At 47.2% G+C, this 25,499-nt stretch overlaps 1 protein-coding gene across 5 annotated transcripts in view; it reads left to right on the top strand.

Moving 5' to 3' along the window:
• Positions 1 to 6,417: 6,417 nt before the first annotated feature.
• The window catches only part of LOC140717710 (solute carrier family 22 member 6-A-like), a 60,658-nt gene continuing 41,576 nt past the window's right edge, over positions 6,418 to 25,499 (top strand). For 2 of the 5 annotated variants that reach the window (XM_073031387.1, XM_073031384.1), the window contains exons 1-3: positions 6,418 to 6,571; positions 12,674 to 13,198; positions 23,544 to 23,647. In XM_073031387.1, the coding sequence (XP_072887488.1) occupies positions 12,797 to 13,198; positions 23,544 to 23,647 (506 nt within the window). In that variant the 5' untranslated portion in view covers positions 6,418 to 6,571; positions 12,674 to 12,796. Of the gene's footprint in view, positions 6,572 to 12,670; positions 13,199 to 19,633; positions 20,008 to 23,543; positions 23,648 to 25,499 lie in introns of those variants that run through there. The other 3 variants (XM_073031385.1, XM_073031386.1, XM_073031388.1) reach the window with 3 other exon arrangements.

The following is a 25,499-nucleotide window of genomic DNA, read 5'->3' as shown; positions in this document are numbered from 1 at the left end:
TCTATTCAGGCAGGTGGGGTTTATAGTTGCTTTTCATGCATTCTTTGGGGCTTGCGTCGATCGATTTCAACTTATTTCCAGGCTTCGTAGTTTGGGTGGGTTTTTTCCTTTTTTCTTTTCTTATTTTATATCCCCATTATGGAATTCCGGAGCATACACAAATTATTATTATTGTTGTTTATCTCCGCCATTCTCGACCACCTTATCCTGACATGCCTCTAACTTCTTTTTTTTTAAGATACAAAGTCTCATGATGATATTTAAACAGTTAAATGTTCTAAGTTTGAATGTCCATGGTTGGAATCATCCTGTTAAGTGTAAGAAAGCATTTAAAACTATTAAACGATTCCAACCTGATATAATCTTTGCACAAGCGACGCATATCAGGTTATGTGATAAAAACCGAATTTTTAAATTTTGGAAGGATTCTCAGTTTCATGCAAATTCTCAAAGTAAAATTAGAGGTGTTTCCATTTTTATTGATTCCAATATTCCTTTTAGCCAGGAGGATATTATGGCTGATATTAATGATAGATTTTTGATTGTTAAAGGAACAAATTACAAAAGGAAAATGGTTTTGGTTAATATATATGGACCAAATGTTGATGATCCCTCATTCTTTAAAGCTGTTTTTGCTCTATTACCTGATCTAAATGAATGTATGTTATTAATGGGTGGTGATTTTAATACTTGTTTAAATCCTTTAATAGTTAAGTCATAATCTGATGTTGGCGCGTGGCCTAGTGGGCAAGGCATCAGACTAGTAACCTGAAGGTCACTGGTTCGAGCCTCAGCTGAGGCAGCGTGTTTGTGTCCTTGAGCAAGGCACTTAACAACACATTGCTCTGCGACGTCACCGGTGCCAAGCTGCTTGGGTCCTAGTGCCCTTCCCTTGGACAACATCGGTGGCGTGGAGAGGGGAAGGCCTGCAGCTCAGGCAACTGCCGGTCTCCCATACAACCCTGCCCAGGCCTGCGCCCTGGAAACTCCAGGTGCAGATCCATGGTCTCTCGAGACCGACGGATGCCACCACAATCATCTAAACATCAACTCCTTATCATTCTGCATCATTTATTAATTCCTTTTTAATTGATTATGGCTTAATTGAAGTTTGGAGACATATGCATCCTAATGATAGAGAATATTCCTTTTTCTCAGATGTTCATAATAAATATTCGAGAATCAACTATTTTATAGTCGACCCTCGACTTCTATTTAGTGTTCAGAAATGTGAATATGATACAATTGCTATCTCTGATCACGCTCTCTTAAACCTAATATTTGAACTGAAAGATGTTGCTTCTACAAGACCACCTTGGTGTTTTCCAGAACATTTGTTACAAAGCTCAGAATTGGTTGAGTTTATTCAAACTCAGATAAGTTTTCTCTTTAATAATACTTTTATTATTTATAATAATTTATTTATTATACTTCAACTCTTTTTCTCTTTAATAATACAGGAAACGTCTCAAAGTTAGTAATTTGGGATACATTAAAAGCTTATTTATGTGGTCAGATTATTTTGTGTATAGCTAAGCTGAAGAAACAGACAAGAATGGAATTAGATAAAATTTATAAACAAATTAAAGATTTAGATAACATCAATGCAACCTCTCCAAATATTGATTTGTTTAAAAGAAGAGTTGAATTACAATCACAATATAATTCATTATGAACTTATCCTATTGAAGGATATTTGCTTAAATTGAAAAGTCAGTTTTATATTTTTGGGGATAAAAACAATAAGCTCTTAGCTTTCCAGTTAAGGGCACTAGAGCTAAAAGACAATTTGTAAAGATTCATAAAGATAATGGGGATTTAGTAAGTAACCATGAAGACATTAATAATATTTTTCAGGATTTTTATTCTGATCTTTATAAATCTCAATTTCCTGCAAATTCTTCCAAAGTAAATGCTTTTTTACATAAGATTAAATTTCCTCAAATTACTGTTGAAGATCAACAGATGCTTGATGCTCCAATTACTGAGCATGAAATTCAGAAAGCTATGTTGTCAATGCAATCAGGTAAAGCTCCTGGACTTGATGGCTATTTGAAAGGATTTTACCAAAAAATTTGAAAAATTACTTTCTCCATATCTGTTGGAAATATTTCATGAATCTTTTGAGAACAGTAATTTACCTTCTTTTTATGAAGCTTCTGTTTCCATAATCCTTTAGAAAGATAAAGATCCTACTGAATGTTCATCATATAGACCTATTTCATTATTGAATGTGGATGCAAAAATTCTCTCTAAGATAATGGCTAACCGTTTGGAATTGTTTTAAACTAATACCATCTCTAGGGATCAAACAGGCTTTATTAAAGGCCGTTACTCTTTCTCCAATGTTCGGAGATTGATGAACATTATATATTCATCACTATCTAAGGTACCCCAATATGTTATTTCTCTTGACACAGAAAAGGCACTTGATAGAGTTGAATGGACATATCTGTTTAAGGTATTAGAAAAATTTGGCTTTGGTAATAATTTTAATAGGTGGATTCAAATGATCTATAAGAATCCTACTGCTACTGTTATTACAAATAATCTCAGGTCCTCTTTTTTTTCACTTTCATGAGGTACCAAACAGGGATGTCCATTAAGCCGTTTATTATTTAATCTTGTACTGGAGCCTTTGGCCATAATACTCTGTGAAGCTAAAAATAGTCATGGTATCTCTATAAATGGGACCAGACATAAGATTTCTCTTTATGCAGATGATCTTTTGGTTTATATTTCTAACCCTGAAGAATCTATTCCTAATCTTTTGAAAATACGAAATGATTTTGGAAAATTTTCGGGGTATAAACTTAACTTAAATAAAAGTGAATTGTTTCCATTAAATACTCCTGTTTTTATATAGAATGATATTCCATTAAGAACTGTTAATTCTTTTAAATATTTAGGTATTGTAATTACTAAAAAATATAAAGATTTTTATAAAGCTAATGTAGTTCCTTTAATGGACTCTATGAAACAATTATTTTCTGGATGAAACCCACTAACACTTTCTTTAATAGATCATATCCATGCCGTGAAAATGATAATTTTACCTAGATTTTTATATATCTTTCAAAATATGCCTATATTTTAACTAAAAAAATTTTGATCAAATTGACTCTATTATTTTGTCCTTTATTTGGAACAATAAAAGACCAAGAATTAATAAGTATCATTTACAAAAATCTAAAAAAGATGGTGGACTTGTACTTCCTAATTTAAGATGGTATTATTGGGCTGTTAATATTCAACAATTATGTTTTTGCCTATATTGGCTTGATAAGAGCCAAAAACCAGCTTGGATTGATTTGGAATTAAAAGCTATCAAACAATTTCACTTAATCTCATTATTAGGAGCTCCATTACCTTTACAATTCTCTAAAATTCCAAACTTAAATCTCTACCCTGTTATTAAACAGTCCTTACGGATTTGGTTTCAGTTTTGCAATTTTTAAAGTTTTAAACAATTTAAATTGTCTAGTTCTTTATATCAATTTTTAAAATTTAAACCTTCAATAACTGATCCCATTTTTCTCTTATGGAGAAATAAGGGGATCTGTTGTTTTTCAGATATATTTTGTGAATATATAGCAAATATTTACCAAGTTACAACGTGTTTACCAAGTGCTCTCCGTCACACCTGAGCCTGGTATATCTTCCCCTCACCCACACAGGAACACGCTGCCCCAGGGCTTTTGACAGGCCAATTCTGATCATTATTCTTTAAACAGAGTCACGCAGTCGAGCCCAGCCTGACCTTGCACAATGCCCTCAGCATGACCCTGATCCTGTCCAGGACTTTAACCTCCGGATCTCTTCGTATTTATTCGAGCCAGAGACAAAGCCCAAAACCAGACAGTCCGGCCCAACAGATGGCACCGCCCAGCAGCATGTGCCTTTAAGCCGAGCTTAATCACAGGACCAATTACAATGACCACGTTCAAGTTTGCTGATGACGCCTCTCTCATTGACCAGCCAAAGGAGGAGATGAATCAGCATACAGGAGGGAGACTGAAAATCTGACTGAACACACAACAACAACCTCTCACTGAATGTCAACAAGACCAGGGAGCTGATTATTAACTTCAGGAGGAGGAAGCCAGTCCTCATTGGAGGGTCAGAGGTGGGGAGGATTAGTAGCTTCAAGTTCCTCAGTGTTATTGTTTCAGGGAACCTGTCCTGGGCCCAGCAGTCAGTGTAATTATGAAGAAAGTACAGCAGTGTCTCTACTTCCTCAGGAGTTTGCAAAGATTCGGCATGACATCTAAAACTTTGACAAACTTCTACAGATGTGTAGTGGAGAGTGTATTGACTGGCTATATCATGGCCTGGTATGGAAATACCAATCCCCTTGCATGGAAAATCCTACAAAAGGTTGTGGATATGGCCCAGTCAATCACAGGTAAAGTCCTCCCCACCACTGAGCACATTTACATGGAGCGCTGTCACAGGAAAGAAGCATCCATCGTCAGAGACCCTCACCGCCCAGGACATGCTCTCATCTCTCTGCTGCCATTAGGAAGAAGGTACGCGAGTCTCAGGACTCACACCACCAGGCTCAGAAACAGTTATTACCCCTCAACCACCAGGCTCCTGAACCAGAGGCAATAACTTCACTGGTCCCATCTCTGAAATGTTCCCACAACCCATGGACTCACTTTGAAGGAGTCTTCATCTCATGTTCTCGATATTTATTGCTTGTTTATTTACTATTATTCTTTCCTTCTTTTTGAATTTGCAGTTTGTTATCTTTTGCATACTGGTTGAACGCCCAAGTTGGTGTCGTCTTTCACTGATTCTATGATGATTATTTTTCTTATATGGATTTTTGAGTATGCCCGCAAGAAAATAAATCTCAAGTTTGTATATGGTGACGTGTATGAACTTTGATAATAGATTTACTTTGAGCTTTGAACCTATTCGCTGGCACGTCTTTGGACTGTGGGAGGAAACCCACACGTTCACGAGAAAGGATGTACAAACTGCTTGCAGAGGGCGTTAGAATGAACTCTGAAATTTGACCCCCCCACCCTGAGCTGCATTAGTGTCGTTACCGTGGTGACCCGTGTTCTATGTTTTTCCACAACTATTTAAAAACCAATGGAATCCAAAGTATCCCGAATTGCCGCTTCAGCGACCCGGCCCATCTCATTCACGACGAGGAGGTCCAGTATCAAACCAAAGTTCAAAGTGAATTTATTTTCAAAGTACGTATAAGGTTCTGCGATTCATTTTCTTGTGGGCTTTCACAGTAGAACAAAGAAATACAATAGAATGGATGAAAAACTACTGATGAACAAAGACTGACAAACAACCAATGTGCATAAGAAGACAAACTGCAAATACAGAAGAGAAGTAAACAAATAATACTGAAAACATGAGCTGCTCACTCATTCGCTGCACGAAGAGTCGCATGACATGTGCGGTCACGGGCTTTCCATGACCCAAGTTGTTCTTGCCAAATTTCTCTACAGAAGCGGTTTGCCATTGCCGTCGTCTGGGCAGTGTCTTTGCAAGACGGGTGACCCCAGCCGTTATCGATACTCTCCGGAGATCGTCTGCCTGGCGTCAGTGGTCGCACAACCAGGACTTGTGATCTGCACCGGCTGCTCGTACGACTACGCACCACCTGCCCCCCCCCCCCCCATGGCTCCACGTGACCCTGATCACAGGCCACAACCTATGGACTCACTTTCAAGAACTCTACGAGGGGTGATTGATAAGTTCATGGCCCAGGGTAGAAGGAGATGAATTATTAACTTCAAGCTTTCTGCATAATCACTCAAAGAGTTGAACCGCATGTGCGTGTAACGAGAGCTGTATAACTCATCTCCTTCGACCTTAGGCCCTGTGGAGTGCTGCAGGGATCCACACTGGGGCCTCTGCTTTCTGTGATGTATATAAATGACCCGGATGAAAATGTAGACAGGTGGGTTAGTCACTTCACCTTGAAGTTTGGTGTGCCAGACTGGCAAAGGTTATACATCTGTTTGTCCCATTCCCATCTCCTATCTAGGAGGCTACGTAGCATCCACACCAGGACCACCAGACTCAAAAGCAGTTACTTTCCCCAAGCAGTGAGTCTGATCAACACCTCCACCCACTAACCCACCCCTCCTCTGTTATTTCCTTCCAGCCTCCTCGTGTACAGCCCAGCTTATTCCCCTCCATAGGTGCTGCCTGATTTGCTGAGTTCCTTCAGCGTTTTGTGTGTGTTGCTCTGGATTTCCAGCATCTGCAGAATCTCTTGTGTTTGTGATAATGTGCTGAGTTTCTCCTTTGTCTGTCTCCAAGGAGAAACGCACCAAGTGTACGGTGGTCAAAGCCCATGTCTACATAGGGTTAACCATCCCTCACCAATGTATGTCCTCCTGGGTCAATGGACTTGCTCTTGATGAACTGTACATTCACACAGGGAGTCCTGGAAGGTGTCCATGAAACCACGTCACTACCTGTTGTCCATTTGTGCTCACGACTGGCCACTGAATTTGGAAGGTCCCTGATTCAGACTTGGCCTGTGTATTCCTGTTCGTTCTCCCAGGACCCCATCCTCGCATGAGGAGGTGAGGTGAGTGCCTGTGGTAAACACTGTTCCGTTATTTAATGCTAACCTTGACAATGAGTACTCCTGTTTGAGTACTGTTGGGGGGTTGGGGTGGGAACGTCCTACCTGGGGGAAGCAACAGTGGCTGCACTTCTGGCACAGAGTCTGGGCCTCTGGCTCAGAAGGGTAGGGAAAGGAAGAGGAAGGCAGTAGTGATAGGGGACTCTATAATTAGGGGATCAGACAGGCGATTCTGTGGACGCAGGGAAGAAACAAGGATGGTAGTTTACTTCCCACGTGCCAGGGTCCGGGATGTTTCTGATTGTGTCCATGGTATCTCAAAGTGGAAGGGAGAACAGCCAGAGGTCGTGGTACATATTGGTACCAATGACATAGGTAGGAAAAGGGAAGAGGTCCTGAAAACAGACTACAGGGAGTTAGGAAGGAAGTTGAGAAGCAGGACCACAAAGGTAGTAATCTCGGAATTATTGCCTGTGCCACATGACAGTGAGTATAGGAATAGAGTGAGGTTGAGGATAAATGCGTGGCTGAGGGATTGGAGTAGGGGGCACTTGAATCCCAAGGAGACCAATAGCCTGGCAGGAAGATTTGCAAAGGCTGTTGGGGAGAGTTTAAACTAGGATTGCTGCGGGGTGGGAACCAAACTGAAGTGACGGGGGTAAAGGAGGTTGGCTCACAAACTGAGAAAGCTTGGAGACAGTGTGAAAGGGAGGGTAGCCGGGTGATAGAGAAGGGACACGCTCAGACCGATGGTTTGAGATGTGTCTATTTTAATGTGAGGAGTATGATGAATAAAGCGGATAAGCTTAGAGCGTGGATCAGTACTCGGAGCTATGATGTTGTGGCCATTACAGAGATTTGGATGGTGCAGGGGCAGGAATGGCTACTTCAAGTGCCGGGCATTAGATGTTTCAGAAAGGACAGGGAGGGAGGCAAACGAGGTGGGGGCGTGGCACCTTTAATCAGAGATAGTGTCACGGCTGCAGAAATGGAGGAAGTCATGGAGGGGTTGTCTATGGAGTCTCTGTGGGTGGAAGTTAGGAACAGGAAGGGGGTCAAGAAGTCTACTGGGTGTTTTTATAGACCACCCAGTAGGAACAGGGACATCGAGGAGCAGATAGGGAGACAGATTCTGGAAAGGAGTAACAATGACAGGGTTGTTGTGGTGGGAGATTTTAATTTCCCAAATATTGATCGGCATCTCCCTAGAGTGAGAGGCGTGGAGTTTGTTAGGTGTGTTCAGGAAGGTTTCTTGACATAAAATGTAGATAAGCCTACAAGAAGAGAGGCTGTACTTGATCTGGTATTGGGAAATGAACCTGGTCAGGTGTCAGGTCTCTCAGTGGGAGAGCATTTTGGAGATAGTGATCACAATTCTATCTCCTTTACCATAGCATTGGAGAGGGATAGGAACAGACAAGTTAGGGAAACATTTAATTAGAGTGAGGGGAAATATGAGGCTATCAGGCAGGAACTGGGAAGCATAAATTGGAAACAGATGTCCTCAGGGAAACATACGGAAGAAATGTGGCAAATGTTCAGGGGATATTTGCATGGTGTCCTGCATAGATAGGTACGTTCCAATAAGACAGGGAAAGGATGGTAGGGTACAGGAACCGTGGTGTACAAAGGCTGTTGTAAATCTAGTCAAGAAGAAAAGAAGAGCTAACGAAAGGTTCAAAAAACTAGGTAATGATAGAGATCTAGAAGATTATAAGGTTAGCAAGAAGGAGCTTAAGAATGAAATTAGGAGAGCCAGAAGGAGGATTAAAGAAAACCCCAAGGCATTCTATAATTATGTGAAGAGCAAGAGGATAAGACATGAGTGAATAAGACCAGTCAAGTGTGACAGTGGAAAAGTGTGTATGGAACCGGAGGAGATAGCAGAGGTACTCAATGAATACTTTGCTTCAGTATTCACTATGGAAAAGGATCTTGGCGATTGTAGGGATGACTTGCAGTTGACTGAAAAGCTTGAGCATGTAGATATTAAGGAAGAGGATGTGCTGGAGCTTTTGGAAAGCATCAAGTTGGATAAATCACCGGGACCAGATGGGATGTAACCCAGGCTACTGTGGGAAGTGAGGGAGGAGATTGCTGAGCCTCTGGTGATGATCTTTGCATCATCAATGGGGACAGGAGAGGTTCTGGAGGATTGCAGATGTTGTTCCCTTATTTAAGAAAGGGAGTAGAGATAGCCCAGGAAATTATAGACAAAGTGGTTGGTCAGTTGATGGGGAAGATCCTGAAAGGCAGGATTTATGAACATTTGGAGAAGCATAACATGATTTGGAATAGTCAGTATGGATTTATGAAAGGCAGGTCGTGCCTTCTGAGCCTGATTGAATTTTTTGTGGATGTGACTAAACACATTGATGATGGTAGAGCAGTAGATGTAGTGTATATGGATTTCAGCAAGGCATTTGATAAGGTACCCCATGCAAGGTTTATTGAGAAAGTAAGGAAGCATGGGATCCAGGGGACATTGCTTTGTGGATCCAGTATTGGCTTGCCCACAGAAGGCAAAGAGTGGTTGTAGATGAGTTATATTCTGTATGGAGGTCAGTCACCAGTGGTGTGCCTCAGGGACCCCTACTCTTTGTGATTTTTGTAAATGACCTGGATGAGGAAATGGAGGGATGGGTTAGTGAATTTGCTGATGACACAAAGGTTGAGGGTATCGTGGATAGTGTGGAGGGCTGTCAGAGGTTACAGCGGGACATTGATAGGATGCAAAACTGGGCTGAGAAGTGGCAGATGGAGTTCAACCCAGATAAGTTTGAGGTAGTTCATTTTGGTAGGTCAAATACGATGGCAGAATATAGCATTAATGGCAAGACTCTTGGCAGTGTGGAGGATCAGAGGGATCTTTGGATCCTAGTCCATAGGACACCCAAAGCTGCTGTGCAGATTGACTCTGTGGTTAAGAAGGCATACGGTGTATTGGCCTTCAACAACCTTGGGATTGAGTTTAGGAGCTGAGAGATAATGTTGCAGCTATATCAGACCCTGGTCAGACCCCACTTGGAATACTGTGCTCAGTTCTGGTCGCCTCACTACAGGAAGGATGTGGAAACTATAGAAAGGGTGCAGAGGAGATTTACAAGGATGTTGCCTGGATTGGGGAGCATGGCTTATGAGAATAGGTTGAGTGAACTTGGCCTTTTCTTCTTGGAGTGACGGAGGATGAGAGGTGACCTGATAGAGTTGTATAAGATGATGAGAGGCATTGATCATGTGCATAGTCAGAGGCTTTTTTCCCAGGGCTAAAATGACAAACACGAGAGGGCACAGTTTTAAGGTGCTTGGAAGTAGGTATAGAAGAAATGTCAGGGGTAAGTTTTTTTACACAGAGAGTGGTGAGTGCGTGGAATGGGCTGCCGGTGGCGGTGTTGGAGGCGAAAATGATAGGGTCTTTTAAGAGACTCCTGGATGGATACATGGAGCTTTGAAAAATAGAGGGCTATGGGTAAGCTGAGGTAGTTCTAAGGTAGGGACATGTTCAGCACAGCGTTGTGGGCCAAAGGGCCTGTATTGTGCTGTACGTTTTCTATGTTTCTAGTCTTCCCACCCCATTTCTCCTGTGCTTGAGCCGGTGTTTGTACCCTTGGGTCTACTTGATGTCTGATAAATCTGAGTCCATTTTTGGCACCTCTCACCTTCTTTCCTGGATGAGGAAATTTTCCCAAACTCTAGGGTTAAACTCTCAGATTGAAGGAGCAAGACTTCATATTCCACCGGGGTTGACTCCAATCTGATGGTACGAATATCAATTTCTCCAACTTTCAGTAATTTCCCCCTCTCCCTCTTGCTTTCTTCTGCCAATCCCCGTTCTAGTTCCACTCACACATCCTACTCTTCTCCTCACCTACCCATCATCTCCCTCTGATTCCCCACCTCCTTGCCATTCCTCATGGTCCCCTGTCCCTGTCTATCAGATTCCGTCTTCTCAGCCCTTTGCCTCTTCTACCTGTCACCTCCCAGTGTCTCACTTAATTCCCCCTCACCCCCACCCACCTTCCCCCTCTCCTGGTCTCACCTATCACCTCCCAGTGTCTCACTTCATCCCTCTCCCCTACCCACCCACCTTCCCCCTCACCTGGTCTCACCTATCACCTCCCAGTGTCTCACTTCATTCCCCCTCTCCCCCACCCACCCACCTTCCCCCTCACCTGGTCTCACCTATCACCTCCCAGTGTCTCACTTCATCCCCCCTCTCCCCCATCCACCCACCTTCCCCCTCACCTGGTCTCACCTATCACCTCCCAGTGTCTCACTTCATCTCCCCTCTCCGCCACCCACCCACCTTCCCCCTCACCTGGTCTCACCCATCACCTCCCAGTGTCTCACTTCATCCCCCCTCTCCCCCATCCACCCACCTTCCCCCTCACCTGGTCTCACCCATCACCTCCCAGTGTCTCACTTCATCCCCCCTCTCCCCCACCCACCCACCTTCCCCCTCACCTGGTCTCACCTATCACCTCCCAGTGTCTCACTTCATCCCCCCTCTCCCCCACCCACCTTCCCCCTCTCCTGGTCTCACCTATCACCTCCCAGTGTCTCACTTCATCCCTCTCCCCTACCCACCCACCTTCCCCCTCACCTGGTCTCACCTATCACCTCCCAGTGTCTCACTTCATTCCCCCTCTCCCCCACCCACCCACCTTCCCCCTCACCTGGTCTCACCTATCACCTCCCAGTGTCTCACTTCATCCCCCCTCTCCCCCATCCACCCACCTTCCCCCTCACCTGGTCTCACCTATCACCTCCCAGTGTCTCACTTCATCTCCCCTCTCCGCCACCCACCCACCTTCCCCCTCACCTGGTCTCACCCATCAACTCCCAGTGTCTCACTTCATCCCCCCTCTCCCCCATCCACCCACCTTCCCCCTCACCTGGTCTCACCCATCACCTCCCAGTGTCTCACTTCATCCCCCCTCTCCCCCACCCACCCACCTTCCCCCTCTCCTGGTCTCACCTATCACCTCCCAGTGTCTCACTTCATCCTTCTCCCCTACCCACCCACCTTCCCCCTCACCTGGTCTCACCTATCACCTCCCAGTGTCTCACTTCATTCCCCCTCTCCCCCACCCACCCACCTTCCCCCTCACCTGGTCTCACCTATCACCTCCCAGTGTCTCACTTCATCCCCCCTCTCCCCCATCCACCCACCTTCCCCCTCACCTGGTCTCACCTATCACCTCCCAGTGTCTCACTTCATTCCCCCTCTCCCCCACCCACCCACCTTCCCCCTCACCTGGTCTCACCTATCACCTCCCAGTGTCTCACTTCATCCCCCCTCTCCCCCATCCACCCACCTTCCCCCTCACCTGGTCTCACCTATCACCTCCCAGTGTCTCACTTCATCTCCCCTCTCCGCCACCCACCCACCTTCCCCCTCACCTGGTCTCACCCATCACCTCCCAGTGTCTCACTTCATCCCCCCTCTCCCCCATCCACCCACCTTCCCCCTCACCTGGTCTCACCCATCACCTCCCAGTGTCTCACTTCATCCCCCCTCTCCCCCACCCACCCACCTTCCCCCTCACCTGGTCTCACCTATCACCTCCCAGTGTCTCACTTCATCCCCCCTCTCCCCCACCCACCCACCTTCCCCCTCTCCTGGTCTCACCTATCACCTCCCAGTGTCTCACTTCATCCTTCTCCCCTACCCACCCACCTTCCCCCTCACCTGGTCTCACCTATCACCTTCCCAGTCTGTCCTCCTTCCCCTCTCCCTCCTTTTTAACCCTGGCTTCTGCCCCCTTCCTTTCCAGTGCTGATGAAGGGTCTCGGCCTGAACCGTTGACTGTTTACTGCTCTCCATCCCTGCTGCCTGATCTGCTGAGTTCCTCCGGCACTTTGTGCGTGTGTTGCTCTGGGTGTCCTGAATCTCTTAAGTTCATGATATTAACATTTTGTTCAGATTGTGTTCTTTCTTGTAAGATGTGTGTGTGATTGATGTTTGACGCCAGCTCTCTGTCCTGAACGTTGCCTTTCTGACGTCTGTGGTACGGTTGCAAGCGCGATTACCTCCCACGTGTGCAGACGACAGTAAACTTGATTCTGACATTGACTCTAACGGGTATTATCTGTTGCCAGCAGGTTGGATGTTGCTGTAACTTGCCGATGCCAACCTGTACCCAAAGACTGCCACCTCCCGAAGCAGTCTCCCGGGTGACAGAGGCTCTCTGAAAGCGACCGTCTCCCGGCCCACACGAGGGAAGCATGGGCTTCACAGACGTCCTGGAGAAGGTGGGGACTGCGGGCAGATTCCACAATGTTCACATTGTTCTCCTCGCTATCCCAATTGGCGTCATGGCCACCCACAACCTCCTGCAGAACTTCGTGGCCGCCGTCCCCGACCACCGGTGCCGGGTGCGGCTGGGAGCCGAGGGCTCGCGGTACCTCAATGTGACGGAGGAGCCGCTGAGGGAGGAGTTTCTCCGGGTGTTCCTGCCCCTGGACGAGGAAGGGAGGCCGGACAAGTGCCTCATGTACACCTCCCCGCAGTGGCATCTCCTGGGGACCAACGAGACGCAGGGCAACGGGAGCCAACCTGACACACAGGCGTGCACCGATGGGTGGGTGTACGACCGCTCCCAGTTCACAATGACGATTGTCACAGAGGTACGTTTCAGAAGACCACTTTGCAATCAGATCTTAGCTTAAGTCCCATCACCCCTCCTGGACATTGGCCGCCTACAGTAGCTAACCAGAGTCCGCTGGCCTGGGCCACTCTTTCAAGTTGTCCCCAGGTGTAGCCCATCTTCCCAGGTGAAGATCTCTCAGGGACGAGGTCTTTGCAGATTGTTGGCGTTTCTGTAGCTCTGGGCTTTTATGAAATGGGTTTGCCAGCCCCATGTCCAACCTTCCTCCTTTCGCAGCCGGCCTCTGAACCGTCCATGGTCAACGTTTGCAATCAGAAGGACTGATCGAATTTGGGCAAGAGGGGGCCTGTTCTGCCTCGAAAGCTGTTTGCGTTCGTTGGCCAACCTTCCCCCATTCAGAGAGCAGTGTCACAAGTGGGAAGTGGTGAAGGAGATGTCTGCTGCTCTGGTCTTCAATAGTCAGGGCAATGAGTACAGGGAATGGGACGTTATGTTGGTGAGGTCACGCTGGGAATGCTGTGCACAGTTTTGTTTGACCTGTTATAGGAAAGAATTACCACAAGATATTCTGCAGATGCTGGAAATCCAGACCGGGTTAGCAGAGCACGGGAGAAAGGGAAGGAGGAGCAGTCTATTCCCTCTCCTATCAGATTCCTCCTTCTTCATGCCTTCACCTTTTCCACCTATCACATCCCAGCTTCTTACTTCATACCTCTCCCCACCCACCCACCTTCCCCTCACCTGGTCTCACCTATCACCTCCCAGTGACTCACTTCATCCCCCCTCTCCCACCCACCCACCTTCCCCCTCACCTGGTCTCACCTATCACCTCCCAGTGTCTCACTTCATCCCCCCTCTCCCCACCCACCCACCTTCCCCCTCACCTGGTCTCACCTATCACCTCCCAGTGTCTCACTTCATCCCCCCTCTCCCCACCCACCCACCTTCCCCCTCACCTGGTCTCACCTATCACCTCCCAGTGTCTCACTTCATCCCCCCTCTCCCACCCACCCACCTTCCCCCTCACCTGGTCTCACCTATCACCTCCCAGTGTCTCACTTCATTCCCCCTCTCCCCCACCCACCCACCTTCCCCCTCACCTGGTCTCACCTATCACCTCCCAGTGTCTCACTTCATCCCCCCTCTCCCCCACCCACCCACCCACCTTCCCCCTCACCTGGTCTCACCTATCACCTCCCAGTGTCTCACTTCATTCCCCCTCTCCCCCACCCACCCACCTTCCCCCTCACCTGGTCTCACCTATCACCTCCCAGTGTCTCACTTCATCCCCCCTCTCCCCCACCCACCCACCTTCCCCCTCACCTGGTCTCACCTATCACCTCCCAGTGTCTCACTTCATCCCCCCCTCTCCCCCACCCACCCACCTTCCCCCTCACCTGGTCTCACCTATCACCTTCCAGTGTCTCACTTCATCCCCCCCTCTCCCCCACCCACCCACCTTCCCCCTCACCTGGTCTCACCTATCACCTCCCAGTGTCTCACTTCATCCCCCCCTCTCCCCCACCCACCCACCTTCCCCCTCACCTGGTCTCACCTATCACCTCCCAGTGTCTCACTTCATCTCCCCTCTCCGCCACCCACCCACCTTCCCCCTCACCTGGTCTCACCTATCACCTTCCAGTGTCTCACTTCATCCCCCCTCTCCCCCACCCACCTTCCCCCTCACCTGGTCTCACCTATCACCTCCCAGTGTCTCACTTCATCTCCCCTCTCCGCCACCCACCCACCTTCCCCCTCACCTGTTCTCACCTATCACCTTCCAGTGTCTCACTTCATCCCCCCCTCTCCCCCACCCACCCACCTTCCCCCTCACCTGGTCTCACCTATCACCTCCCAGTGTCTCACTTCATCCCCCCTCTCTCCCACCCACCCACCTTCCCCCTCACCTGGTCTCACCTATCACCTCCCAGTGTCTCACTTCATCCCCCACTCCCCCACTCACCCACCTTCCCCCTCACCTGGTCTCACCTATCACCTCCCAGTGTCTCACTTCATCCCCCCTCTCCCCACCCACCCACCTTCCCCCTCACCTGGTCTCACCCATCACCTCCCAGTGTCTCACTTCATCCCCCCTCTCCCCCACCCACCCACCTTCCCCCTCACCTGGTCTCACCTATCACCTCCCAGTGTCTCACTTCATCCCCCCTCTCCCCCACCCACCCACCTTCCCCCTCACCTGGTCTCACCTATCACCTCCCAGTGTCTCACTTCATCTCCCCTCTCCGCCACCCACCCACCTTCCCCCTCACCTGGTCTCACCTATCACCTTCCAGTGTCTCACTTCATCCCCCCCTCTCCCCCACCCACCCACCTTCCCCCTCACCTGGTCTCACCTATCACCTCCCAGTGTCTCACTTCATCCCCCCCTCTCCCCCACCCACCCACCTTCCCCCTCACCTGGTCTCACCTATCACCTCCCAGTGTCTCACTTCATCTCCCCTCTCCGCCACCCACCCACCTTCCCCCTCACCTGGTCTCACCTATCACCTTCCAGTGTCTCACTTCATCCCCCCTCTCCCCCACCCACCTTCCCCCTCACCTGGTCTCACCTATCACCTCCCAGTGTCTCACTTCATCTCCCCTCTCCGCCACCCACCCACCTTCCCCCTCACCTGTTCTCACCTATCACCTTCCAGTGTCTCACTTCATCCCCCCCTCTCCCCCACCCACCCACCTTCCCCCTCACCTGGTCTCACCTATCACCTCCCAGTGTCTCACTTCATCCCCCCTCTCTCCCACCCACCCACCTTCCCCCTCACCTGGTCTCACCTATCACCTCCCAGTGTCTCACTTCATCCCCCACTCCCCCACTCACCCACCTTCCCCCTCACCTGGTCTCACCTATCACACCCCCAGCATGGGCTCCTTCCCCCTCTCCCCCACCTTCTTATTCTGGCTTCTTCACCCTTCTTTTCCAGTTCCGATGAAGGGTCTTGGCCTGAAACATCGACAGTTCATTCCCCTCTATAGATACTGCCTGACCTGCCGAGTTCCTCCAGCGTTTTGTGTGTGTGTTATACAGGAAGACATTGTTGTGCTGCCAAGGGTGCAGAGGAGATTTACGAAGATGTTGCCAGGACTCAATGGACCAATGGGGAGAGTTTGGACAGGCTGGGACTTTATTCCTCGGAGTGCTGGGAATGAGGGGTGACCTTCTTCAGGAGTGTAACATCATTGTTATAAAACCATTAATCATAAAATATAGGAGTAGAATTAGGGCATTTGGCCCATTGAGTCTGCTCTGTCATTTCATCAAGGCTGATCCATTTCCCTCTCAGCCACAATGCCCTAACAAATCAAGAATCTATCAACCTTTGCCATAAATACAGGCAATGACTTGGCCTCCACGGCTGTCTATGGCACTAAATTCCACAGATCCTCTGGCTAAAGCAATTTCTCCTGCTTATCTCTGTTCTAAATGGATGCCCCCTCTCTGTTCTGAGGCCTTGCCCTCTGGTCCTAGACTCCCCCACTATAGGAAACATCCTCTCCACATCCACTCTATCTGTGTCCTCTCGTCCTAGACTTCCCCACAATAGGAAACATCCTCTCCACATCCACTCTATCTGTGTCCTCTGGGCCTAGACTCCCCCACTATAGGAAACATCCTCTCCACATCCACTCTATCTGTGTCCTCTGGTCCTAGACGCCCCCACTATAGGAAACATCCTCTCCACATCCACTCTATCTGTGCCCTCTGGTCCTAGACGCCCCCACTATAGGAAACATCCTCTCCACATCCACTCTATCTGTGCCCTCTGGTCCTAGACGCCCCCACTATAGGAAACATCCTCTCCACATCCACTCTATCTGTGCCCTCTGGTCCTAGACGCCCCACTGTAGGAAACATCCTCTCCACATCCACTCTGTCGGTGCCCTCTGGTCCGAGACTCCCCCACTACAGGAAACATCCTCTCCACATTACACTATATCCGTGTCCTCTGGTCCTAGACTCCCCCACTATAGGAAACATCCTCTCCACATCCACTCTATCTGTGTCCTCTCGTCCTAGACTCCCCCACTATAGGAAACATCCTCTCCATATCCACTCTATCTGTGTCCTCTGGTCCTAGACTCCCCCACTATAGGAAACATCCTCTCCACATCCACTCTGTCTGTGTCCTCTGGTCCTAGACTCCCCCACTATAGGAAACATCCTCTCCACATCCACTCTATCTGTGTCCTCTGGTCCTAGACTCCCCCACTATAGGAAACATCCTCTTCACATCCACTCTATTGAGCTATGTTACATTAGCAATGTTTTGTTACAATTGAAAGACATCGGTGAGGACCCATTCGGAGCACCATGTTCAGTTTGGGTCACCCTGCTATAGGGAGATGCCATTGAGCTGGAAAGAGTGCAGAGGAGATTTGCAAGGATGTTGCCTGGGTTTCGAAGGACTGGGTTATAGAGAGAGATTGAGCAGTTTGGACTTTCTTCATGACTGTAGGAGACTGACCGGTGACCTTATAGAGGTGTGTAAAGTCCACAAGGAACAGTTTCCAACTCTCCACAATCTCCTGATCCACTGACTGTTTTGAACTAATGGTCTCATGATCTCTGGATGCGAAGTGTTCCCCTCCACAAGTTCCTTTCTCTGACCTGTCTCATTCCCGAACTGAAGATCTAGTCCCAGGTCTCATTCTGGAATAGAAGATCAAGTTCCCCTCCACAAAAACATGCCATTCACCAATTGTTGAATCCCCTATCTCTTCATAGAGCCTCATTAAGCTGCTCCAACTTGGCTTGCCTTTCCTAAACAGAAAGCAAGGACGGAAGGAATGAAGTTATCTGAAAAATCTACCTAGGTCCTCTGGCACCTTTGCCAAAGCCTCAACTCTCCGCTGGCCCACTCACACAGGGTCCGCTCCCACCATGACCGTCCATTAAACTTGAAGTATAAAACCCCGAGGGGCTTATATCGGTGAATGCACACAGTCTTCCCCCCAGGGTTGGGGAACCAGGACCAAAGGGCACAGGCTTAATGTGAGAGGGGAGAGATTGAATAGGAACCTGATGGGGCAACTTCTTCACCCAGAGGGTGGTCCGTATCTGGAATGAGCTGCCAGAGGGAGTGGTTGAGGCAGCTACATTAACAACATTTAAAAGACACTTGGACAGGTACATACATAGGAAAGGTTTAGACCAATCTTTTTAATGCCATAGTCCTCTGCCATTAACTGAGGAATCCGTGAACGCCAGGTTAGGAATCCCTGGTTTAGAGGGATATGGAGCAAATGGGGCCAGCTTAGATGGCACGGACCAGATGGGCCAAAGGGCCTTTTCCCTGCCGGGTGACTCCAGGAACTGTGGACGGGTGCGCTATCCAGCTATGGGGAGATGTCAGTCGCTGTGGTAACTGCAAAGATCAACTTTATTTCCCGTGTACATTTACTTACAAAATTGGTGATTTGCTGTGGGGTGTTGGTCAGTGTGTGACATTTAATAAAAATCATATAGAGGAAAGAATTATATAAAAGATAAAGATGGAGGTTAAAGTACGGATATGTAATAAAATGTGCTTAAATATATAAATACCAGCATGAGTTTACGATGTAAACAGCATGATGAAAAGCACTGGTTTAAAATGTTTACAGTTTACAGGTCATAGATTGAGGAGGGTGGGGTGGGGGATAACTAGAATGGTTGATCAGATTAACTGGCCGGGGAAGAAACTTTTAACTTGTCCCATGTTCGAACGGTCTCTCTCTCTCTCACTCACTGCTCCCAGAGGATGGTCCCTGTGTTTAAACGGTCTCTCCCTCCCTCTTGTCCACTGCTCTGGAGGAAGGTCCTTGCGTTCAAACGGTGTCTCTCTCTCACACTTACTGATCCCGGAGGAAGGTCCCTGTGTTCCAATGTTCTCTCCCTCCTTCTCACTCACTGATCCCAGAGAAAGGTCCCATGTTCGAACAGTGACTCTCCCTCTCACTCACTGCTCCCAGAGGATGGTCCCTGCGTTCAAACGGTCTCTCTCCCTCTTGTTCACTGCTCTGGAGGAAGGTCCCACGTTCGAACGGTCTCTCTCTCTCACTCACTGCTCCCAGAGGATGGTCCCTGCGTTCAAACAGTCTCCCTCCCTCCCTCTTGTCCACTGCTCTGGAGGAAGGTCCCACGTTCGAACGGTGTCTCTCTCTCCCTCTCATTCGATGCTGCCAGAGGAAGGTGTTGGAGTCCTGCATCTCGCGCAGGGCTTAGTCCACATGGTTTGTGGATTGGATGCTGCAGTTCACGTTATGATGTGTTTCTGGTTTCCAGTCACTTTTTTTTTGTGGTATTTGGGTGATTTTGATTGGCCTGCAGGTACCGAGTGAAACAAGAGCTGGACAGAACTGGGTGAACTGGGTATGCCTGAACTCTTTTCATTTGGTGTTTTATATTCTTCTCTGTTTTTTGCTCTTTTTTGCAGTTTGCACGATTTGTTTTTTTTTTTTTTTTTGCATGTTGGGGTGGGTGGTGACGTTTTTGATGTTTTCTTTGAACGGGTTCCGTAGTGTTCCTTTGTTTCGTGGCTGTCTGTGAAGGAGACGAATCTCAGGGTTGTATACTGCATACAGACTTTGATAATACATGTACTTTGAATCTTTGAAGTTGTTGAGATTGCACCATCACTCCAGCTTGGTACTTGGATGTATCGGCTCCTGCGACAGTGGTGTCGGCTGAAAACATCAGTTTAACAGATGGGTCACCGGAGATGCAGTGGATGAAGAGGGGGAGAGAACACGCACTGTGGAGACGTGCTGCCGTCTGAGGGACTAAGAGCTTAGATATTCAGGGCAGAGGCGGAAACAATTTCTTCACGAAAGGTAGGGTGGCTGAGAAGGCATATAGCCTCCTTGCCTTTATCAGTCGAGGTATTGAGTTCAAAAGTCAGGAGGTTATGTTAACTTTATAAAACTCTAGTGAGGTTGCATCTGGAGTATCGTGCACAGGTCTGGTCACCTCACTATAAGAAGGACGATGGGGCTTTGGAGAGGGGGCAAAAGAGGTTCACCAGGATGTTGCCTGGTTTAGAGGGCGTGTGCTATCAGGAGAGGCTGGACAAACTTGGGCTGTTTTCTCTGGAGCGTCAGAGGCTGAGGGGAGATCTGAAAGATGTTTATAGGATTATGAGAGGCATAGATAGAGTGGACAGGCAGTGTCTGTTTCCCAGAGTTGAAATGTCTAATACCAGAGGGCATACATTGAAGGTGAGAGGGGGTAGGTTCAAAGGAGATGTAAGGGGCAAGTTTTTTACCCAGAGGGTGGTGGTGGATGCTGATGCTTTAGAGGCTTTTACGTAAGGTGTGTTTAGATAGGCACGTGAATGTGAGGGAAATGGAAGGATATGGACATTATGTAGGCAGAGGGGATTAGATAGGTTGCCCATTTGATTATTAAGTTAATTGGATTGGCACAATATTGTGGGCCAAAAGGCCTATTGTTATGCTGTGCTGTTCGATGTTCTAAAGTTGGGAATCATTGGGAATATTATCTCCTGAGGGCACCCCCATCAGGAGATGTTGGAGATCCGAAGTTGGGAATATTATCTCCTGAGGGTACCTACCATCAGAAGATGTTTGAGATCTGAAGTTGGGAATATCATCTCCTGAGGGCAACCCCATCAGGAGATGATGGGGAAATAAATTAGCATTGACCTTGTTGAAGATCAGAATGAGATCTTCAGAGATCACCGGGAGGCAGTGTGGGAGAGCCCAGAGCACGTGGGAATCCGTGCTGGGTAGGGGGCTGGCCTTCTCTATCGGTGTTCCCCTCCAGTCTTTGCTCCCTGAAAGATAAGCTGGATGACCTTCAGCTGCAGCTGACCCAGTGTGAGGTGAGCCATGCTTGTTCTTGCAGAAATGTGGCTCCAGGTCAACATCAATCTTCAGGCCATGCCTCTCAGGGACTTGTGCTAACATTATTTATTGTGACTGTCTGCGCTGGATCGTAACTCTATGTGCTGTGCGTGACTGCATGCACCGTGGTTTGCACCTTGTCCCTGGAGAAATGCTGTTTTGTTTAGCTGTATACGTGAATAAGAATTAAACTTGAACTTGAGATCCAGGTGCCAAGTGAACCAACACTTTGGTTCCAGTGATCATAACACCACTAGTTTCATTGTGATCATGGATAAAGATAGATTGGGTCCTCAGGTTGAGGTTCTAAACTGGAAGAAGGCCAAATTTGAAGAAATGAGAAAGGATCTAAAAAGCATGGATTGGGACAGGTTGTTCTCTGGCAAGGATGTGATTGGTAAGTGGGAGGCCTTCAAAGGAAGAAATTTAGAGAGTGCAGAGTTTGTATGTTCCTGTTAGGATTAAAGGCAAAGTGACTAAGAATAAGGAACCTTGGTTCTCTAGGGATATTGGAACTCTGATAAAAAAAAGTGAGATGTATGTTACATGTATAGGAAACAGGGAGCAAATAAGGTACTAGAGGAGTATAAAAAGTGCAAAAAATACTTAAGAAAGAAATCAGGAGGGCTAAAAGAAGACGAGGTAGCTTTGGCAGTCAAGGTGAAGGATAATCCAAAGAGCTTCTTCAGGTATATTAAGAGCAAAAGGATAGTAAGGGATAAAACTGGTCCTCTTGAAGATCAGAGTGGACGGCTATGTATGGAACCAAAAGAAATGGGAGAGATCTTAAATGGGTTTTTTTGTGTTTCCTTTACTAAGGAAACTGGCATGGAGTCAATAGAAATAAGGCAAACAAGTAGTGAGGTCATGGAACCTATACAGATTGAAGAGGAGGAGGTGCTTTCTATCTTGAGGCTAATCAGAGTAGATAAATTCCCAGGACCTGACAGGGTATTTCCTTAGACCTTGAGGAAACTAGTGTTGAAATTGCAGAGGATAGCTCATGTTGTTCCGTTGCTTAAAAAGGCTCTAAAAGTAATCTGGGAAATTATAGGCTGGTAAGTTTTATGTCGGTAATAGGTAAATTATTGGAAGGAGTACTAAGAGATAGGATCTACAAGTACTTGGATAGACAGGGACTTATTAGGGAGAGTCAACATGGCTTTGTGCGTGGTAGGTCATGTTTAACAAATCTATTAGAGTTTTTTGAGGAGGTTACCAGGAAAGTGGATGAAGGGAAGGCAGTGGATGTTGTCTACATGGACCAGTAAGGACTTTGACAAAGTCACGCATGGGAGGTTAGTTAGGAAGATTCAGTCGCTAGGTATACATGGTGAGGTAGTAAATTGGATTAGACATTGGCTCGACGGGAGAAGCCAGAGAGTGGTAGTGGAGGATTGCTTCTCTGAGTAGAGGCCTGTGACTAGTGGAGTGCCACAGGGATCAGTGCTGGGTCCATTGTTATTTGTCATCTATATCAATGATCTGGTTGATAATGTGGTAAATTGGATCAGCAAATTTGCTGATGATACAAAGATTGGAGGTGTAGTGGACAGTGAGGAGGTTTTCAAAGCTTGCACAGGGATTTGGATCAGCTGGAAAAATGGGCTGAAAAATAGCAGAAGGAGTTTAATGCAGACAAGTGTGAGGTATTGCACTTTGGAAGGACAAACCAAGGTAGAACATAGAAGGTAAATGATCAGGCACTGAGGAGTGCAGTAGAACAGAGGGATCTGGGAATACAGATACAAAATTCCCTAAAAGTGATGTCACAGGTAGATAGGGTTGTAAAGAGAGCTTTTGGTACATTGGCCTTTATAAATCAAAGTATTGAGTATAAGAGTTGGAATGTTATGGTGAGGTTGTATAAGGCATTAGTGAAGCCGAATTTGGAGTATTGTGTGCAGTTTTGGTCACCGAGTTACAGGAAGGATATTAATAAGGTTGAAAGATTGCAGAGAAGGTTTACAAGGATGTTGCTGGGACTTGAGAAACTGAGTTACAGAGAAAGGTTGGATAGGTTAGGACTTTATTCCCTGGAGCGTAGAAGAATGAGGGGAGATTTGATAGAGGTATATAAAATTATGATGGGTATAGATAGAGTGAATGCAAGCAGGCTTTTTCCACTGAGGCCAGGGGAGAAAAAAACCAGAGGTCATGGGTGAGGGGTGAAGGGAGAAAAGTTTAAAGGGAACATTAGGTGGGGGGCTTCTTCACACAGAGAGTGGTGGGAGTGTGGAATGAGCTGCCAGATGAAGTGGTAAATGTGGGCTCACTTTTAACATTTAAGAAAAACGACAGGTACATGGATGAGAGGTGTATGGAAGGATATGGCCCAGGTGCAGGTCAGTGGGACTAGGCAGAAAAATGGTCCGGCACAGCCAAGAGGGGCCAAAGGGCCTGTTTCTGTGCTGTAATGTTCTGTGGTTCTAAGTGGTGGTCTTCCGCTCCTATTGCTTCCTACACTCTCTCTGAGTGTCTTGGCGGTGTTCTTGCTTTGGCAGTGGGACCTGGTCTGTAACCGTAAATCGCTGAGACACATGGCGCAGTCTCTCTACATGGCCGGATTCCTGGTGGGATCCATCATTCTCGGGAGGCTCTCCGACAGGTAAGGTGCTGGGAGTGAGCGATTCATCCGAATATCTACACGGATTTTAGAAAGGCATTCGACAATGTTCCCCATGGTAGGCTCGTTCAGAAAGTCGGGGCATAGGATCCAGGGAATCTTGGCTGTGTGGATTCAGAATTGGCCTGCACATAGAAGGCAGAGGATGGCTGTACATGGCTAAAGGATAAAGAGGGCAACATGTGCCTGGAGGCAGAGGAGGTTGGGGAGGTCCTAAATGTATACTTCGCTTCAGTATTCACAAGTGAGAAGAATCTTGATCAGGATGAGGTCGAAGTTGAGTGGGCCTGTGTGCTGGACAATGTGGAGATTAAGGAAGAAGAAGTGCTGGATCTTCTTAAAAATATTAAGATTGATAAATCCCCAGGGCTGGATATGATACACCCCAGGTTGTTGAGGGAATTGAGAGAAGAGATCGCAGGAGCATTAGCTATGATCTTTGAATCCTCTTTGGCTACAGGGGAAATGCCGGAGGACTGGAGAATGGCAAATGTAGTTCCCTTGTTTAAAAAAGGTAATAGGGAGAAACCTGGGAACTATAGACTGGTGAGTCTTACGTCAGTGGTCGGAAAACTACTGGAAAGGATTCTTAAGGATAGGATCTACGAGCATTTGGAGAAGTACTGTCTACTCATGGATAGTCAACATTGCTTTGTGAAGGGAAGATCGTGCCTCACAAGCCTGATTGAGTTTTTTTGAAGAGGTAACAAAAGAAATTGATGAGGGGAGGGCAGTGGATGTGGTCTACATGAACTTTAGTAAAGCATTTGACAAGGTCCCTCACGAGAGACTCATCCAGAAAGTCATGAGGCATGGGATAAATGGAACCTTGGCTGTTTGGATAAAAAATTGGCTTAAAGGAAGAAAGCAGAGGGTAGTTGTGGAAAGAAAGTATTCTGCCTGGAGGTTGGTGACTAGTGGAGTGCCGCTGGGATCTGTCCTGGGACCCCTGCTATTTGTGATTTTTAGAAATGACCTGGATGTAGAGGTGGAAGGATGGGTGAGTAAGTTTGCGGATGACACGAAGATTGGAGGAGTTGTGGATGGAGCTGTAGGTGGTCGAAGGTTACAAGAGGATATAGACAGGCTGCAGAGTTGGGCAGAAAAATGGCAGATGGAGTTCAATCCGGACAAGTGTGAGGTGATGCATTTTGGAAGGACATACCAGAAGATTGAGTACAGAATTAATGGTCAGTTACTTAAGAGTGTGGATGAACAAAAGGACCTTGGGGTTCAAATCCATACATCCCTCAAGGTCGCTGTACAGGTTGATAGGGTAGTTAAGAAGGCCTATGGGATACTAGGCTTCATTAACAGGGGGATTGAGTTCAAGAGTAGAGAGGTCATGTTGCAACTCTACAAATCTCTGGTGAGACCACACTTAGAGTATTGTGTTCAATTCTGGTCACCTCATTATAGGAAGGATGTGGAAGCTATGGAGAGGGTGCGGAGGAGATTTACCAGGATGTTGCCTGGTTTGGAGAACAAGTCATATGAAGCAAGGTTAGCAGAGCTGGGACTTTTCTCTTTGGAGCATAGAAGAATGAGAGGGGACTTGATAGAGGTCTACAAGATTATGAGAGGCATAGATAGGGTGGATAGTCAGTACCTGTTTCCCAGGGCACCAATAGCAAACACCAGAGGGCATGTGTACAAAATTAAGGGAGGAAAGTTTAGGGGAGACATCAGGGGTAAGTTTTTTACACAAAGAGTTGTGAGTGTCTGGAATGACTTGCCAGGGATGGTGGTGGAGGCTAAAACTTTAGGAGTATTTAAGAACCTCTTGAACAGACACATGGATGAAAGAAAAATGGAGAGTTAAGGGATAGTGTGG

Source organism: Hemitrygon akajei, chromosome 28 (genome assembly GCF_048418815.1).
Source record: "Hemitrygon akajei chromosome 28, sHemAka1.3, whole genome shotgun sequence".
NCBI lineage: Eukaryota > Metazoa > Chordata > Chondrichthyes > Myliobatiformes > Dasyatidae > Hemitrygon > Hemitrygon akajei.
Note: the sequence above shows the minus strand (reverse complement) of the source record. Positions and strands in the feature narration are given on the sequence as shown.